This window comes from Yamadazyma tenuis, chromosome 2 (genome assembly GCF_029203305.1).
Source record: "Yamadazyma tenuis chromosome 2, complete sequence".
In the NCBI taxonomy this organism is placed as follows: Eukaryota; Fungi; Ascomycota; class Pichiomycetes; order Serinales; family Debaryomycetaceae; genus Yamadazyma; species Yamadazyma tenuis.
This window is the reverse complement of record NC_089462.1, coordinates 722,773-739,184: the sequence shown is the minus strand read 5'-3', so window position 1 is coordinate 739,184 and position 16,412 is coordinate 722,773. Positions and strand designations below refer to the sequence as shown.

General features: G+C 41.5%; 8 protein-coding genes across 8 annotated transcripts; 2 read left to right on the top strand and 6 right to left on the bottom strand. All coding sequences in view use genetic code 12, as the record gives it.

The window, feature by feature from the left end:
* Positions 1-15: 15 nt before the first annotated feature.
* Positions 16-1,375, bottom strand: PSN45_001641 (uncharacterized protein; the record flags this gene model as incomplete). Its single annotated transcript, XM_006689741.2, has 2 exons — positions 16-1,218; positions 1,355-1,375. The coding sequence occupies 2 exons, from the start codon at positions 1,373-1,375 to the stop codon at positions 16-18; spliced, it is 1,224 nt and encodes a 407-aa protein (XP_006689804.1).
* A 233-nt stretch (positions 1,376-1,608) lies between these two features.
* PSN45_001640 (short chain dehydrogenase family protein) lies at positions 1,609-2,520 on the bottom strand (the record flags this gene model as incomplete). The annotated part of the gene is made up of 1 exon (XM_006690361.1): positions 1,609-2,520. The coding sequence occupies one exon, from the start codon at positions 2,518-2,520 to the stop codon at positions 1,609-1,611; it is 912 nt and encodes a 303-aa protein (XP_006690424.1).
* A 745-nt stretch (positions 2,521-3,265) lies between these two features.
* Positions 3,266-5,461, bottom strand: SNF5 (SWI/SNF chromatin-remodeling complex subunit; the record flags this gene model as incomplete). Its single annotated transcript, XM_006689742.2, has 1 exon — positions 3,266-5,461. One exon carries the CDS (start codon positions 5,459-5,461, stop codon positions 3,266-3,268), a length of 2,196 nt encoding a protein of 731 aa, XP_006689805.2.
* Positions 5,462-5,603: 142 nt separating this feature from the next.
* On the bottom strand, positions 5,604-9,926 carry POL1 (DNA-directed DNA polymerase alpha catalytic subunit pol1; the record flags this gene model as incomplete). Its single annotated transcript, XM_006689743.1, has 1 exon — positions 5,604-9,926. The coding sequence occupies one exon, from the start codon at positions 9,924-9,926 to the stop codon at positions 5,604-5,606; it is 4,323 nt and encodes a 1,440-aa protein (XP_006689806.1).
* Positions 9,927-10,100: 174 nt separating this feature from the next.
* Positions 10,101-10,982, bottom strand: PSN45_001637 (uncharacterized protein; the record flags this gene model as incomplete). The annotated part of the gene is made up of 1 exon (XM_006689744.2): positions 10,101-10,982. One exon carries the CDS (start codon positions 10,980-10,982, stop codon positions 10,101-10,103), a length of 882 nt encoding a protein of 293 aa, XP_006689807.1.
* A 470-nt stretch (positions 10,983-11,452) lies between these two features.
* VAM3 (SNAP receptor) lies at positions 11,453-12,307 on the top strand (the record flags this gene model as incomplete). Its single annotated transcript, XM_006689745.1, has 1 exon — positions 11,453-12,307. One exon carries the CDS (start codon positions 11,453-11,455, stop codon positions 12,305-12,307), a length of 855 nt encoding a protein of 284 aa, XP_006689808.1.
* A 101-nt stretch (positions 12,308-12,408) lies between these two features.
* On the bottom strand, positions 12,409-12,797 carry PSN45_001635 (uncharacterized protein; the record flags this gene model as incomplete). Its single annotated transcript, XM_006690362.2, has 2 exons — positions 12,409-12,725; positions 12,785-12,797. 2 exons carry the CDS (start codon positions 12,795-12,797, stop codon positions 12,409-12,411), a joined length of 330 nt encoding a protein of 109 aa, XP_006690425.2.
* An 87-nt stretch (positions 12,798-12,884) lies between these two features.
* Positions 12,885-16,010, top strand: PSN45_001634 (glycoside hydrolase; the record flags this gene model as incomplete). The annotated part of the gene is made up of 1 exon (XM_066157703.1): positions 12,885-16,010. The coding sequence occupies one exon, from the start codon at positions 12,885-12,887 to the stop codon at positions 16,008-16,010; it is 3,126 nt and encodes a 1,041-aa protein (XP_066013800.1).
* Between the last annotated feature and the right edge of the window lie 402 nt (positions 16,011-16,412).

Sequence of the window (16,412 nt, the reverse complement as noted above, 5' to 3'; positions counted from 1 at the left end):
TATCAACAAGAAAGATTAGCTAGGAGGAGAAAGTTCAGACTGGGTCCAAGTAGGGCCATTATCATCAATTTCATTATCGTTGTGGTTCTCGTTTTCATAATTAGTGGTAGTGGAGGTAATGGTGTTAGTTTGATATTCTGATCCTGGGGGATGCAAGATCACTTGCTCCATTTGTTTGACCCTATAGTAGTCCACCAATGCTTTACAAATCACTAATAACCCAAATGCAATTAACCCATAGGCAAAATATGGGGTAGTAGATACCGTCTCATCAGCTTGATGCAGATATAAGTCGGAGGCATAATTGTCGACGCCTGCATCATCAATGGCAGTGTTCTTATCGATGTTATAGTTATTGGGGTTCTTAGGCTCATACCTATCTGGTAACTTATCAGCACTCCCAAAGTTAGAGGGTACCAAATTCCACCCGTAGAAGATGAACACCACTCCCAACCCAGCCCTCGATCCATGCTTGGCAGCATGAGATGTATGCAATAAATAACACAATAAGAATCCCACAAATTGAAATGCAACCGTCACCAACATATTCCATACAAAATTGGCGATATTTCCCACTGGCAAGCCTTCTACAAACACCTCATCTTCATATATAGGAGCAATCACTGATGTTTCCCAGTACTCGGGCGTAGAATCGGCCGCTGCTTCTTCATAGGTTGGAGGATTGGTTTCATTCTTCGCTCCGTTGTACTCGGTATCGGGCTTGGCCATCAAGTTCCTAAACACCCCATCAGTACCTTGACCAATGAACCTCCCTGGAACATTAGGCTGCATTCTTCCAGTGGCCAATCCATTGGAAATTCGATCATATGTCAGTTTTATTGGCACAAGATGCTGTAATACATTCATCACTCGTTGGGTTCTCGTCAACCTGATATGTGGAAGCTGGTTTTCCAAGTCTGGCTCCAGACCACCGCTATTACTGCTGCTGCCGGCGGTATGTTCAGGGGCAGCCTCGCCCAGGACTGCCACGTCGTAGTGGGAAGAAGCCCCTTCGTTTCGAATGGCGTTATGGATATTTCTATCAATCTCGGACGCCCCGGTGGAGGGAGGCAGTGAGGAGTGTGAGCTGACCAACCGACCATCGTCGGCATCTGAAACCAGTGAGTCATCTTCCAACGGAGGGTTGAAAGATTCAAGAAGTCCATGATTCTCGATGTTTCCAAGGTCTTTTAGTTCGAGTCCTTCCAGGGATTCAATCTAGAGCGGGAGTTAGTAACACGTTCAATAAGGAAAATACGTAATAGCCGCGGGAAAATAAGTGACCTATCAAGCAGGCATTATTAAGACGGCAGTGTGTAATATATGGGTGGTGGTGGGGTCGTGAGATACATACCTGATTATATTTGTGTCCCATGGTTGAGTTGTACAGAAGATGGCGATGTTTATTAAAGTTTCCTGCTCCTATTCGCACATTTTAGCTGCGCAGGATAGAGCCCGCGCGAGACTTCGTGTTTTGCACCCATGGGCAACAACCACTTAAAGCGCCAAAGACGACCTTGAATGCACATTATAGAGTATTTCTTCATGTGTTTATACTACTAACAATATCTGAACCTCAAATCTCATTCATTCTATACCTAAACATACTTATGCGGTCTTTTTCAGAGTTAACTTCCTCTTGATCTTCTCCTTGTTGGCCTTCTTCAAGTTCCGGAACACCTTATTCTGTTTGAAATGGAAAGAAATAAACCATTGCATAAGCCATAATGGAGCCCATATCGTTAACAAGTACAACGTGTAAGCCATTCCTCCCTTGTAAAGATTGAACGAGTTACTTCTGCCAATGACCTTCCGGGCCACTCCTTCGGCATACACCTCGGGGTCCTCGGTGGTCCACTTATTTCTTGACATTCCCTTAGCTTTCACCACACTTTCATAGCCTCCCTCCACATTATATCTAGAGTTTTCAACCTGAGTCAAATCAAAGTGATCGGCAATAGGAGTATCCACCCCACCGGTGATCACTGAATAGACCTTGACATCAAAAGGTTTGAGTTCGGCGTGTAAAACACGGGCATACAGGTTGATTGCTGCCTTAGTAGCACAATATATTGAAGTCCATGACAATGGGATAATACTGGCCACCGAAGACGTAAACACCACTGCTCCCTGGGTTTCAATCACATAATCAACAAAGTGCTTAGTCATGTTGATATGGCCAATGACGTTAATTTGAAACACCTTATTAACTTCTTCCTCATCCATCTCGATGCCTGCACCTCCGGTTGCAATACCTCCATTATTGTACAAAATGTCCAATCTGCCACCAGTTAATTTACCAACGGATTTGCTTAACGCCTTGATATCTTCCAACTTACTGATATCACAGTCAAAAGGAACCACCCCAAACTCATCAGCTAATGGTTTCATTTTGAAGGAGTCCAGCTTTGGTGAGCATCCAAATACTTTGTAGCCTTTTTTACTCAACACTTTGGCCATGGCATAGCCAATTCCTGATGAAGCACCGGTGACTAAAGCATATTTTTGTTGTTCTGACATGTTTTATTCTGGTCAGATACCCGTCAATTTGCGGGAAATTAGAAGTGTTTTATATTCCACTCTCGTCTTCATATGATTGTGCTAGTCGCGGGGCAGCTATTTTCTGGGGTTATTGTCATTTTTCGCTTATGATTACATTAATATATTCAGATGCTATTTTGTGTACCCCATTGCCTAATGTAATTGAAGGAGGGTTATGGGGTCTGTCCTTGGCTAGTGTTAGGACCACTTGATTCATTTGAGTAACTATTTCGTTCTAGTAGGCAATATCCAAAATGAGATGCAGATGCGATTTCTCGGCCGAAGAATGGCAGATGAAAATCACCTCGAACGGTGCTTGTCGTGAAAGCAGTGATTGGAGGAATTGATCCTTTTCCAAATACAATTGATGGTGTATTGAACTACTATAATACCAATATTTGGCTTGTTTAAGGTTTTGTCCATTTCCATGTGCGGCTCTCAACGTTAAGCTATTCGTAAAGCTATAAGAAGCGTCAATTTCCTTTCACCATAGCATGTTTCATCTACACATTTATTTACACAAGAAATTGCCCTTTATTTCAATTACTTATTTGAATGGTGAGCGAAAATGCTTATACAAAGACAATAAGGTTCTATATAAGGGACAACAAATGTATGAATTCCTGGATTGCAAAGTCCGCTGAAACCCAACACGCTCGAAATATTGTTACATCAAGAGGTAAGAGAATGTAATTTATTATAAATAGTACCAATTTTGGTCTGTTTAACGGTGTCTAGTCTGATTGAGATGGCCCATGGCACCATATTGGCCTGGTGCCATTTGATAAGGATTTACTCCTGGTGGAGGCCCTAACTTGATTTTCACAAGGAATCGGCCGTTGTTCTCATCATGATTGAAAACGACTCTATGTATTTTGGACTGAGGAGCCTTATAATCAGGATTTGGAATATTGGTTTTGTGCACAATCACTTCATTGTACGCAAAGATGTCAGGAACCCCCAAATCTACTCCTCCTGGCAACACACTGGATGGTTGGGCCGTTCTGAATGTCTTTGGGATGTCTGACAAATCAGGAAGAGTAGGTCCACCTCTTGGAGCATAAGCGGCTCTTCTAGAAGTGCCTCTACCACCAGTTGAAAGACTCTGAAGCTCATTGTTTTGTCGTCTTTTGTGTCTGGTTTCTCTCTCCATTTCTTTATCGAGTCTCTCAATCTCCAATTGGGTCAACTTTATAAGAGATGGGGTATAATCATTGACATTGGTGGGGTTTCTAAGGATCGAAAAGTAGTCATCCACTAAAGGGCCAAATCCACCACCCTCGTTTGATACAAGTCTTAAGGGAGGAAGGAGATGGTTTCTAATTTCATCTTCATTCACTGGCAGTCCATCAAATGTATATCCAGCCAAATTCAAAGATTTGTGGAACATTTGGGTTTGCTCTCTGATCGAGTGGGAAATAGCCGTTGCAAATTCTCCTGGCAAGTTCATTTCATCACATAACACAACTGAGAACTCTTCTGGATCATTATCTTCAAAGTTCAAAATATCCCATTCGAACTGATCGGTGTACTGGGTATTGTTTACGGTGATATTGATCTTAATGGGGATTCTAAGTTCTCCCATGGCTTTATCTGGTTCTCTGTTATAGTCTTCAATCTGATCTTTAATGCTCTTGACGATGAAAGAGTCGACACTTCTATCAATAAATTTATAATCGTCTAATAGGACATCCACAAACTGATCTATATTGATATCCTTTTCGTTCAAGTCCCACAAAAACGTATCTCTTAATTTGAATTTATTCTCCAGTTCTCCAATATCAAGCCTTATAGGAACCAAGTTTCTCTTAGGAGTTTTAAGTAACATATCGAGCAACTCCTTGTTAGTCTCCCGTTCGGTTTTATGGCTCTCAGGAACCCGTTTATTAAGTTTCCTTCCATCTGGTAGGAGGAGTTGGGTCGATACATTGGTTATCCCGTTGCCATATCCCTGATAACCTTCTCCCCATATACTGTTGTTAAACTGCCCCTTTTGTGATAATGAGATTGCGTTCATTCTTAGCTGTTTGATTTCATTATACGACCTGGCATCATGTAGCAAGTCTTCTGTCATTTTCTTATTCAACTCCATCTGTCTGGCATTCCGAGCTCTAAACTTGATGTCCTTTTGAATCATCGATTCATACACCTTTAAGTCCACGGGAACCTCTTTTCCTTCTTGTTTGAGCTTATCGGACCACAACGTAGTCTTCTCCATTGGTTTAAATGAAACTCGACTCATTATCTCGGGAGCAACAGGAGGATGGCGTGTGAAACTTTGGGCGGGTATGTTGAGAACAGGCTCTGGCTTCACTCCGTTGATGGCTCCATTAATGCCAACACCCATATCTGCGTGAGAACCTGGTCCATTTCGACCTGACAAGGTCTTGATGGCCTGCTGGGGTAATCCCTGGTGTGGAACTGCCGGCATCTGTTGACCTGTGGTGGCCCTTGGTTGCCTGGCAGCCATTTGGGCGTATTGCTGCTGTTGAAAACCTGCTGAGTTAGGACCAGACATATCTCCTACCATCGAAGATTGGTCGGGAATGGAGTGTTCCAGTCCTGGCAACGAGTGTGGGAGTGGGACCTGACCCATCATTTGTCGTTGTTGGTTATGCATTTGCATTGGAGGAGCTGAGTTAGGTTGTTGTGGTTGAGGCTGTTGTTGCTGTTGTTGATACATTTGCCGCTGCATATAGCTCCGAAGCACTTGTTGGAACTGCGGTTGTTGTCTGAGCTGCTGAAGTTGCTCTGGGCTTAGGTTTGCAAATTGAGGTGGTAATTGCATAGGCATGTTGTTTCTCACTTGTTGCTGGTTAGGAGGTTGTTGAGAATTCTGCTGCTGCTGCTGGCCGAGAAACTGTAATGTATTGGGCTGTCCAGGGTACTGGGAGTTCCCTCCGCCATTGTTGTTGCCCATTTGCTGATTGAAATTCATGATATATCGATGTTGTTGGGAACTTGACAGACGTTTACGCAAATGAAGTTTATCGAGAAAGTGCGAATGCATGCCCGCGCACTAAATATATAATTTATTCTCTACTATACAATATATAAATTACTCAGAACTTGGACACATTCATGAAGTCGAAGATCGAGCCCATATCGACATAACGACGTCCACAGTCTTCCAAGTATTTCTGAACGACCTGTTGACACGAACCAAACAAGTCTCTATTTTGCTCTGTTAAAGCATTGAGAGTGGCAGCTGGGATGTCCGCTGGGACTTTACCATCTTCTACTCCATCGTACAAAGGTCTTAATTTGTTGTTTTTGGCTTTATCAACGTCAAACAATGCATCAAAGTATAACAACTGGTTATAGAGTGCTTTGTCGCTGTACTTGTATCTCATGACACCCTTACAACCGTAGGCTTTTCCAGAGCTTCCAATACATCTTTTCCCATATACTGAAATCTGTCTGGTTGTAATTCCACACGCACCATCATCACATACTAACCAACCACCATAGTATGTAGAAATATGGTTTCTGAGTGCCGTTTCAAGTTGCGAGTTGATCCGTAAGGCTGAAAAAGTGTATTGACATTTATTACAAGCAATACCCTTGAACGTAATCTTGTAAGCATGAGAAGCTTGGATTCCTCCGAATCTGAATTGGTGTCCACACTTGCACTTCAAAAGCAAATGACTAGCGGATCTGAACCTCTCGGAGTCACCGATACTCGATTCAATTGGGGCAATATCATTTAACACATCTCCATTTTTGACCCGAAGAATATATTTCGAGGTGTCGATGGACAAGCAGCCGGCTACTCTGACCATGTCAATGCCGTCGATTCTTTCCAACAATCTTTCAACTGGGGCAAAAATCTGTTTTTCCAAGTAAAACGAAGGGTCTGGTCTCAAACCCGCTGCTTTGTTCATGGTCTCTTGGAATGATCTTGCTCTTTCAACGGCTGAACTGGTATCGCTTTCATTGACAGGTGCAGTAACAACATAAGTGATAACACTTCCGGCTTTAACAACTTTTCCTTGTTCTCTCATTCTCAAGGCAACTTGAACTTGAGCCATTGATTTGGCATTCGGATATTGCGTTGGGTCCTTTGACAATTTGGTATTAATCTTGAACTTATCCATAGGAATCTCATTGTTCTTTATTCTATTGGCCATTTGTTCCAAATACTCATATATCTCTGATAAGGCCTTTTCAGAATCAGCGTCTAACAAAACCTTGTTCAAGATGAACGTTGAGATGTCCTTGGACAACTGGCAATATTCACGACGTCTCATATCAAGACCTTTGACTTCCAACTTGGTAACTTCCTTACCTGTTCTCTTGTCGAATGAAATGTCCATAGCAGCATACTTCTTTTTAGCATGCAATAAAATGGCTTTATAAGTGTTATCAATATCAATTTCCAAAATCTTATATCTTTCATTAACCTTGGCTTTGAACTCGTTTCCGGTCTTGATAGCTTCTTTCAACTCAGTGACACCGGTGTCAATCATAACCGAATCGGTGTCACCGTACACAACTCTTAAACCAATGGATTCGGCCAATTGTCGGGTATCCATCAAAATCTCTCTACCCTTATTGGTAACCAACATAGCTAAAGGTTTAGCATAGAATCTGGAGTTAACATAACCCAAACAACCATACATAGAGTTGGCTGTCAACTTCAAAGCCTGTTGTTTGATGTCATATTGAGCTCTTTCAACTGGAGTATTCTTAGGATCCTTTAACAATTTTTTCACCTCCCGACGACGGCTAACTAAAGTATTCAACAACTTGGGTAATACCCCGGGTTGCAAGTCATTTTCAGGCAACAGGGGTAAATCCTTGTCTTCATCATGAGTAATATTGTACCTTTCTCTTTCGACTGTAGTAAAGCAAATGTTGAATTCTTGAATGATACTGGGGTACAAAGAGTTGAAATCCATAACCAAAATACAGTTCTTGTGAAGACCTTTTTCAGGTTCAAACACCAAACCACCTTGAAATTTCGGTTTCTTGTTGGAAGTAACGTTGGTAGCATCATCTTCAGTCGATTCCAATCTGGCTTGTTGGGCATAGCTTGTATTCTTGTGGTACTTGTCCTCTTTGTCTGGGCAAATGAATTTATTCTTGTGGAATTCATGCAACAAAATGTACTCATTTCTACCAGCTCTGGTACCATACAAGGTTTGTGACCAAGCGTTACCAGCAAGGTTAGTCAACTGCTTCGACAATGACAAAATCTGAATCGAAAATGCTATTTCTGCTGCAATCTTACAACTAGAAGCATTTTCGTTCAATGCCATTAGCAAGAAACTGGTGTCTTCAAAGAATTTGTTATTGTTGTAGTTGACTTCCAAGAACGAATGTTCTTTGTGGCAGACTATGTCGTACATCTCAGGCAAGTCCCATGATTGACACTTGGGGGTTAACGATTGACCCAATTCGTTGGCGATGTCACAGAGTAACCTCCCATGGAATACTTCTCTAATCTGCAAATTGTTATTGAAGCCACCATTACCTTTACCAAATCTGTCAGGCCAAGCTTTTCTGTTTCTACGACCCAAATTCGACCAAGTTGAAACTTTCAAATCATACATCCTGTGGACCAAAACATCCAAAGAAATGTTTTCTAATCTGTGGCCAATAAATATATCAGGATCTTGGGATTTGATCATTCCTGACAAACAGTTCAATAATGCCTTTTCATTAGGGAATGTTCTCAATTGAAGACCTTGTTTCTGAGCTAACTGGTTCAAACCGGGTGGAAATGTGGGAGCATTCACAGGTCTTACCAAGGTTACTAGATTATCTGGTTTCAAATTCTCATCAATAGGTGCATCTTGGGGTAAATTTCTGTATGTTCCAATAGAAACAGAAGCAACTTCTTGCTTGTTTTGTTTGGCATTCATGACGGTTTGAATAGCAATGGACATAAGAGTTAAGTTGGGTGGAGGCAAGTTTCTTTCATTGAGTGGTTTGATATAGTTTGGTGAGTCAACCGAGACTTCAACTTGACAATGAGTCGAATTCCTTATAGAATTGAAATCACCTTTGGATATTTCTAACCAACAAGGTCCCATGATGTTCCTCTGCACAACAAATGCTTCAAAAATATTAGAATTAGTTCCAAACACATGGCTAAACGTTTCACCCTCCAAATCAGCAGGCATAATTAAATGCTTATTCTTTGGGGTTTTGAATGGTAATAAGACCTTCAAGTAGTCGGACTCTTTTGGAACCCCGGTCAACTCAAAAGCATACTTCATTTTTTCGGGTTTGGCTCTAATGGTGTCCAACTTATACTTGTCCAACAACAAGGGAATGATCTCTTCGTGGACATCTTGTGGGCTAACCTCGTCTTCTGTGTCATCCTCACCACCAACTTTTCTATATTTTCTGGGTAGGAAGAAAAGCTCTCTGGTTAAACCGTTAATTTGGACTGCTCCAGAAACAAACTGGCCGGACCTGGTTTGAACTTTTCCAAATAAAATCAAACTGTTATCGACTTCACAGTGGTCCATCCAGAACATCTTGAATGAGTCTTTGTTGTCACCTCCAAACACCTCCTCTTCATTCAATTTGTCGACGTAACTAACATCGGGATTCGAGGTGGTGTTTCTCACTGGAGAAGACAAGCGCTCAGCTTTCATGGCGGATATATTTGAAATCTGAGGCCTGTTGGCAGCAGATGCTCTGGGCCTTCTTGCGACAATAATATCGTCCTCATCCGACTCATCGTCTATGTCTCCAATGGAATCGGTATCCTTTGAAAATGTGTCCACGTCTTCCTGAACGGCAGTTTTAATCGGAGACGATGGTTGGTCATTCATGCTGATGGTCACATCTGAAGAATCGTCAGAAGCAGTTGTTGGCTCTGCTCTCCTGGAGGTAGCAGCCGGTCTGTTGAAAGGGTTTCTCGAAGCAGGCTTATTTCTGTTCACTGAAGAAGTGCTTCCAAAGACATTGACTCTGGGTTTCTTGGGAGCAGGCGCCACGTCGTCGAAGTCGTTGAGAATATCATCAATATCGGCCTCCACGACCTTTGGTTTTGGCTTGCTTGCAATTTCAAACCCTTTGGGTTTAAAGAAGTTATTAATCTGAGAAGTCTTGGTGACTTTGGCTGGTTTCTTGGTTCTCTTTCTTTTGGAGCCTACATCTTCTTCTTCATCAGAATAATAATTGGGCCTGGTGGTATCATCCCACTCATCGGCACCATTGTCGACGTAGCCTTCGCCGTCATCGTCCACGATGAAGTCATCATTCATCATCTGGTTACGTTTGTGTTGTCTAAAGGTGTCTTCGTCAACTTCATCATAAATCCCACCTGCTTCTTCTTCTTGGTCGGAAAGCTCGACATTTCTTCCGAGTTCTCTGGCCTGTTTGAGAAGCTTCAACTTCTCGCGTCTAGCATTCTTGGACAGCATCATGGTCGAAAGTTGAACACAAGCGAATGGAAGAAGAAAAAAAATACAGGTAGTTTTGAAGTGTACGCGATTCAAAAAAAACGCGTTTTCACGAAAATGGTTGCAAAATTGGGAATCTGCGAGCGTGTGTTTTAGCTATTAAACATTTATTAAAACTACATAGGAAACAACAATTATTTACTGGTGAAAAATTTGGTCAGACAAATTCTTGGGAATAATACCTTTGGAAATTCTGTCAACCACAATTTGAGCAACTTTTTCCAAGATAGCACGGTCAGTCAACACGTCTTTGAGAATATTGATCAAGGCACCAGATTCAATAAGAGCCTGTAAAACCTCAGGGACAGAAATGGCTCCGGACCTCAAGATTTCAGTCAAGAATTGAGCCGATGGTGCAGCCAAGTCAGGGTTGGTCAACAAGTTCAGGACCACAGACACAACCAAACCAGAATCTCTGAGCGATGTAAACAATTCGTCAAGTAATTCACTTTCTCTCTTGGTCAACGTCTTGCTCTCTCTCCTCTCAACAGGTGCGAAGGTTTCAAAGTCCAACTGTCTTTTGTGAGAAGTCAAAGAAGAAAAATTAATACCGTTATCCTTCAACAAGTCATCGATGAGCCTAAGCACACCAGGTAAAGTATTAGGATTATCCAAGGCTGCCAAAATTAATTGGTTGACCAAGCCCGACTTTTCAATTGCAATAAACAAGTTGTCATAGTTTACCAAGTTCAATCTCAAAACGAAAATCGTAGCGTTAGTAGAAAGGTCCAATAAGGTGGGACTTAACAACACATGATTAATAACGATGTTGGCAATGTTGGTATCGTTCAATAATGTCAAAACCTTATCCAACACAGGGATGTTTGATCTTTTATCAAACAAATGTCTTTTTTCAAACCCAAGTTCTTGGTTAAACTGTTGCAAGCTAGCAATCACCGGTGACAATTCAGTTTGTTCTTGGGCGGACAAGACAATAGAACTGTTGTTTGTGTTCTGAGTAGGATAGGCTTGAACAAAGGCAAGGCAAATAGGGAGTAGGAGAGATCTCGGGAAACGCATTTTAACTTAGAGTTCTTGGATACTGTTCCACTTTGAGGTTTATATAGAAATCGCAAAAGTTGCAAAAAGCAAAAGAAATACCTAAGGTTTCCTATATACCACCAGAAGCCTGCAAGGTGACGGTAAAAACCTTGAAAATTGCCCATATTGAACGTTAGAATGGAACTATTAGACAGGGCTGTTGGGGTATGGGAATGTCCTATTTTGGGTTTACAGCAGGTAGTCCAGGATTTAATGCCCAGAGCGAAGTCAACATAAGAAAAAGGCTGAAAAAGTTACATATATAGGGTCAAAGAACGTCTAGCACTTTCCTCTAGCCACTATATACCATTGGATTTCTACTTTATTCATGAACTTCCAGCCAATTACTCCACTCCAATATGGCTACAAATGGAGCATTTTGGTAGACGAGGAAAGTACAACATCACTTCGCAGTCCTAAAAACAAATTAGGAAAGCTGACTCAACATCATGTCCTTTGCCAACTTCGATCTAGAAGCGCAAAAGTCCACCAATGGCAGCCGTATAACCGAAGAGAACCACTCTATCTCCCAAAATGAACTTGACAAGATCATCGACAGTACTTCTACTCAGCTTCAAGTATTTGGAAACCTTATCTCTCAGTTTGAGTCTCAGCGGAGGAGTGTCGGATCTAAACGAGACAATACCGAATTAAGAAGCCTGCTAGACTCACTCACAGTCAAACTTAGCGGACTAGAACGAGCCATCAAGAAGCTTATGGCCAACCTTGCCGCCTTAATCACCAAAAATTCTGATGAAAAAACAGATAGTAAGTTTGAAATAACCAACCGTCAAATCATCATCAAAGAAAGACTAGTCACCGAATATAATGACCTCCACAGACAATATGCGAGATCTTTCAAGGAATATTCAGACAAGAAGCGCTTGTATCCGCTCAAGGTGACTGAGGCAACGCCTCTACTCCCAGACAACCCACAACCCCAGTATCACAGCCAACAGCAACAACAGCTCCAGGTGCAAGATCAAGACATAATACAAGAAACTGAACTCGAGTACCATCGGCTTTTGACCGAAGAGAGAAACCGGGAGATAGAACAGGCGGCCGAAGGAATCCAGGAAGTCAATACGATATTCAAAGACTTGGGTGCATTAATCCATCAACAGGGAGAACAACTAGATTTAGTCGAAGACAACATTGCTGACCTCCAACAAAACACCCAACAGGCATCACACGAGCTCACAAAGGCTCACGAGTACCAGAAAAAGAAGGGGAAATGGAGCTGCATTCTTCTAGTTGCTCTTTGTATATTTGTATTGGTGGTAGTTTTAGCGGTGGTGAGCTAGACCTTTTGATTGTGAATTTATGATTATGAATTGTTTTTATTGCCCGAATATATAACCGTATACACTTTGATCCATACCCTTCCTTGACGTGTTTATGGTATTCAATCGACCAAGTCGATCTCCAAATCGTGTTCCCATTCCACGTCAGAAGCGTCTGGTGTGGTCATTTCACTTTTAGAAAACAAGGTTTCCAAGTCAGTAGCAGACTCCGAGTCGTAGTCTTCAAGTTCGCCGTCACTAAGGTCCGCTGCATACACTATTCCTTGTTTGTGTTTTTCGAGGCTTTCTTTACAGAAATCGGCTCCTCCCTGGAACAACTTCTCCCCAAACTCGAGTACTCTTTCCTTATTATTTACAAGGGCCACGGTACCACCAAGGAGAGCCCCGGCAGTTATGGCCATCTTTATGGAGAATGGAACTTCGTTCATGTTAGTATGGAGTTTATTTATTAAAACATAAAATGCACTGGTCACTTACTGAAGAATGGCATGATGAGGATTTTGAATATGGGGAAGGAAATCGCGTTTTAATCTAGAGCCAGTAGGAAAAACATCTTGGAACCAGTACTGAGTCCCTCATGTCTTCCAGAGATAAATCCAACTTACCGGTTGGCCAGCTTCTATGTGGTGGGTTTGAAGGAACGGGAGTAACGTCACAGGCTTATCATTTGATTGTGGAACACCGAGTGTCAACAATTCTCATGTCCAAAAAGAACTCCGTCAGTGTCAAACAAATGACAAAATTGATCAGAGACTTACAATACATCGCTTACACCGAAGCAAACTACAAGTATCCACTTTTGTTTGCCATCGATCAAGAAGGAGGCATAATCAATCAGTTATTTGATCCAGAGTACTTGAGTCAGTTTCCCGGTGCAATGGCCTTATCAGCCATAGGTGATACAGAACTTGTTTATCAAGTTCTGAAGGCTTTGGCCCTAGAATTAAAGCAGATCGGATTTCTGATCATGCTTGGTCCTGTGATCGATGTGGTTACCAAGCTTTCACACCAGCTTCTAGGAGTTCGAAGTTTTGGTACCACGATTGAAGATGTGGTGAAAAATGGAAGAGCCTGCGCACGAGGGTTTAGAGATGGTGGATTATTTACCTTTGCTAAACACTTCCCAGGAATTGGGAATGCTAGTGTGGACTCGTTACTTGAATTGCCCATGCTAACTGATTCTTTAGAGCAGGTGAAACATTTTAATGCAGTTCCATTTCGAGAATTGATTAAAGAAGATATGTTTGATGGGGTTAGTGCAGCTGGCTGTGGGGTGCCCACCATAAGTCCAGATGAAATTCATGCATGTTTATCTCCTGTGTTGGTGAATCAACTTTTGAGACAAGAAATTGGATTCAAGGGGGTTGTCATAAGTGAATGTCTTGAAATGGACGCCCTCCACCACTCAATAGGATTGGGTCAAGGGGTGATATTGGCATTGTATGCTGGTTGTGATTTGATAATGGTTTGCCATGATGTCAAATTGCAAGATGAAGCTGTTGGATCCATGAAGAATGCCCTACAAAATGGTAATCTTGACGAAGAAATCGTGTTGGCTTCGTTAGCTAGAATCGAAAAGCTACAAAAAAAGTTATCCACCTGGAAACAATTATTCCCCAATGGTGAAGAGTCTGCTAAGTCAGAAGATTTAAATCTTTTTAAAGATACTCACAAAGACTTGTGGGAGGCCCATCAACGATTATCAGAGACTGCTTACAAAGGTTCAATAACCTTAGTGAGGGATTATACTGATGCCTTACCCATCACCAAGTTTTTGAACAAAACAAAGGGATCCGCTTCACTGCAAGATAATACCAATAACATTCTTTTATTGACTCCCTTGCTTAATCCGATCCCCCGAAGTCATTCAGCACCTGATCCTCAATTGTATAATGGTGAAGAAGTCTTCAAGGAGCTAGGAAACATGTTGGCTGAACATCTGTTTAACAAGGGATTTAAAAACCCATACAATGTTTTACATACCACCTATACTGCCAATGGACTAACTTCACTCCATGAGTCGTTAATCGAGCATGCCAAGATTGTTATTGTGGTGACATCTGAAGCCTCTAGAAACATGTACCAGATAGGAATTGTTAAGTACGTTTCAATGCTTTGCGGAGCCAATCCATCCTCCTTTAATAACGGGGGCCAAACATATACTCAGTTGGCTAAACCGTTGATTTTAGTGGCCACATCTTCTCCATATGATTTTTTTTACAACAAGTCAATCGGGAGTGCTTATTTATGTTGTTATGATTACACCAGTAATGCATTGAAACAACTAGTGAAAGTGTTAATGGGAGATGTCACAGCCGAAGGCTGTATTCCAGGCGAAAAGAAGTATATTGGAAGAACTAAAAAGAGAAGTTATCTAGAAGCCTCAAAGGACCTTACACCAAGGCCAAAGAAAAACAATATTCCAGTTAGAAGATGGTTAGTTGATGAATTTGTATTGGATAGAGATTGGGATGGGTTGGTTACGCTCATGAAGAATAATTTTGAGAACTCCACAAGCCCATTGAGTGATTATTCACACAGCAATAGTGACAATTTTACTTCTATTAATTACCAAGATGATCTGTTCTACAAGAACTTCCATAAATTACTCGAAAGCACTAAGACTTTACAGAAACATTTTGTGATTAGAAACTCGTCTTTAAATATCCTTTACGGAGTGGTACTTACTTGGGTGGATCATGTTGCTGGATCCAGCAAGACTGGAAGCATCATGTACATTTTGGTCGATAGAACCAAACGAGTTGAAAGCATTGGGAAAAACTTGCACAACAGAGCAATGAGGTATCTCATTAGAGAACAGAAGTGTGCAACTCTTACTTTGGGGGTGTCTTTGCCATTAGTTTTATTCCCTAATGAGACTAACTTATTAGGCTCCGCTTCAAACAGTCGGGTGATTTCTTTCATGAACAGTTTTGGATGGAACCCTTCCATCAGCAGACTCAACAAAAGATATATTATGATGTTGGATGATCTTGAAAGATGGCTGGTTCCAAAAAAGATATTCAGGGAGTTGATGATTGTGGGTGTTAGATTCGATATTTGCAATGATGCCGACAAAGTGATGAATTTCATCAACAAGAACAATGAAGCTGCTATCAGTGAAATCTACAAGGACAGTAACGACCATGATACGATGGACTTGGACGTTCAGGACCTGAACTCGGATAAGAAAGAAGACAAACAGTTGAGACGTGAAGCATTGAAGGATGAACTAGAACACACCAAGTCCTTATACTTGAAAACCATAAAGTACTTGAAAGAAGACTCAGGAGTCAAAATTATCATCGCATTGGAACCTTCTCATCAGACTATTATTGGAAGCATCATACTTTTCTCTAACAAGTCACAATTGGCAAAATACTATCCATTTATTGATGAGGCCGGCAACGACCAAAGAAGTTCACCTGTGGCTTCCCCTTCTTCACCAATTGTAGGAGGACTTGTTGCTCCTGTGATCGACCTGTCATACTCCAGCTTGACAGAAATATTCAAGTACGGATTAATTTGCAGTGGAATCACACTTTTAAAATCCAGCTTCAATGAAGAACCCATAAATCGGTGCTTGATGATGGGTATAAACGACAACATTAACGGAATCAAAGAGATCGGATTCCAAGAATGGAAGTACTACTATGAAAACTATGACAAGCGCACGGATGTGGGGGTGTTTGACCAGAATTAGGGTTGCAAGTATGTATATAGTAGATGTAACAATAAATGATTGCTCAACTCAGGTTGCAGTTTATTTGGCTTGCTAATAATAGAGTATTTTTTTAACTTCATGCGCATCGGCACTAGTAATATAAGCACAACGCAAGTATTGTAATCAAAAGCTTTCACGAACATATCTCTGTAGTTTGGGGTCACTAGAGAACGCATACTGTTTGGATGAGTACCGAATGCCAATGTTTTTCGGAAGAGCTATGTTGCAATTTTCCATTTTGAACGATGCTCATCGCTCGCTTGATGCAACCTAATTGGAATGCAACACCCAAAATCTCGAAGAAAAAACTGGGGCATAACATCTTCTTTCTGGAGAAAATTGGGGCTATAACATTATATATATAGTGGGGTCGGCGTTCCT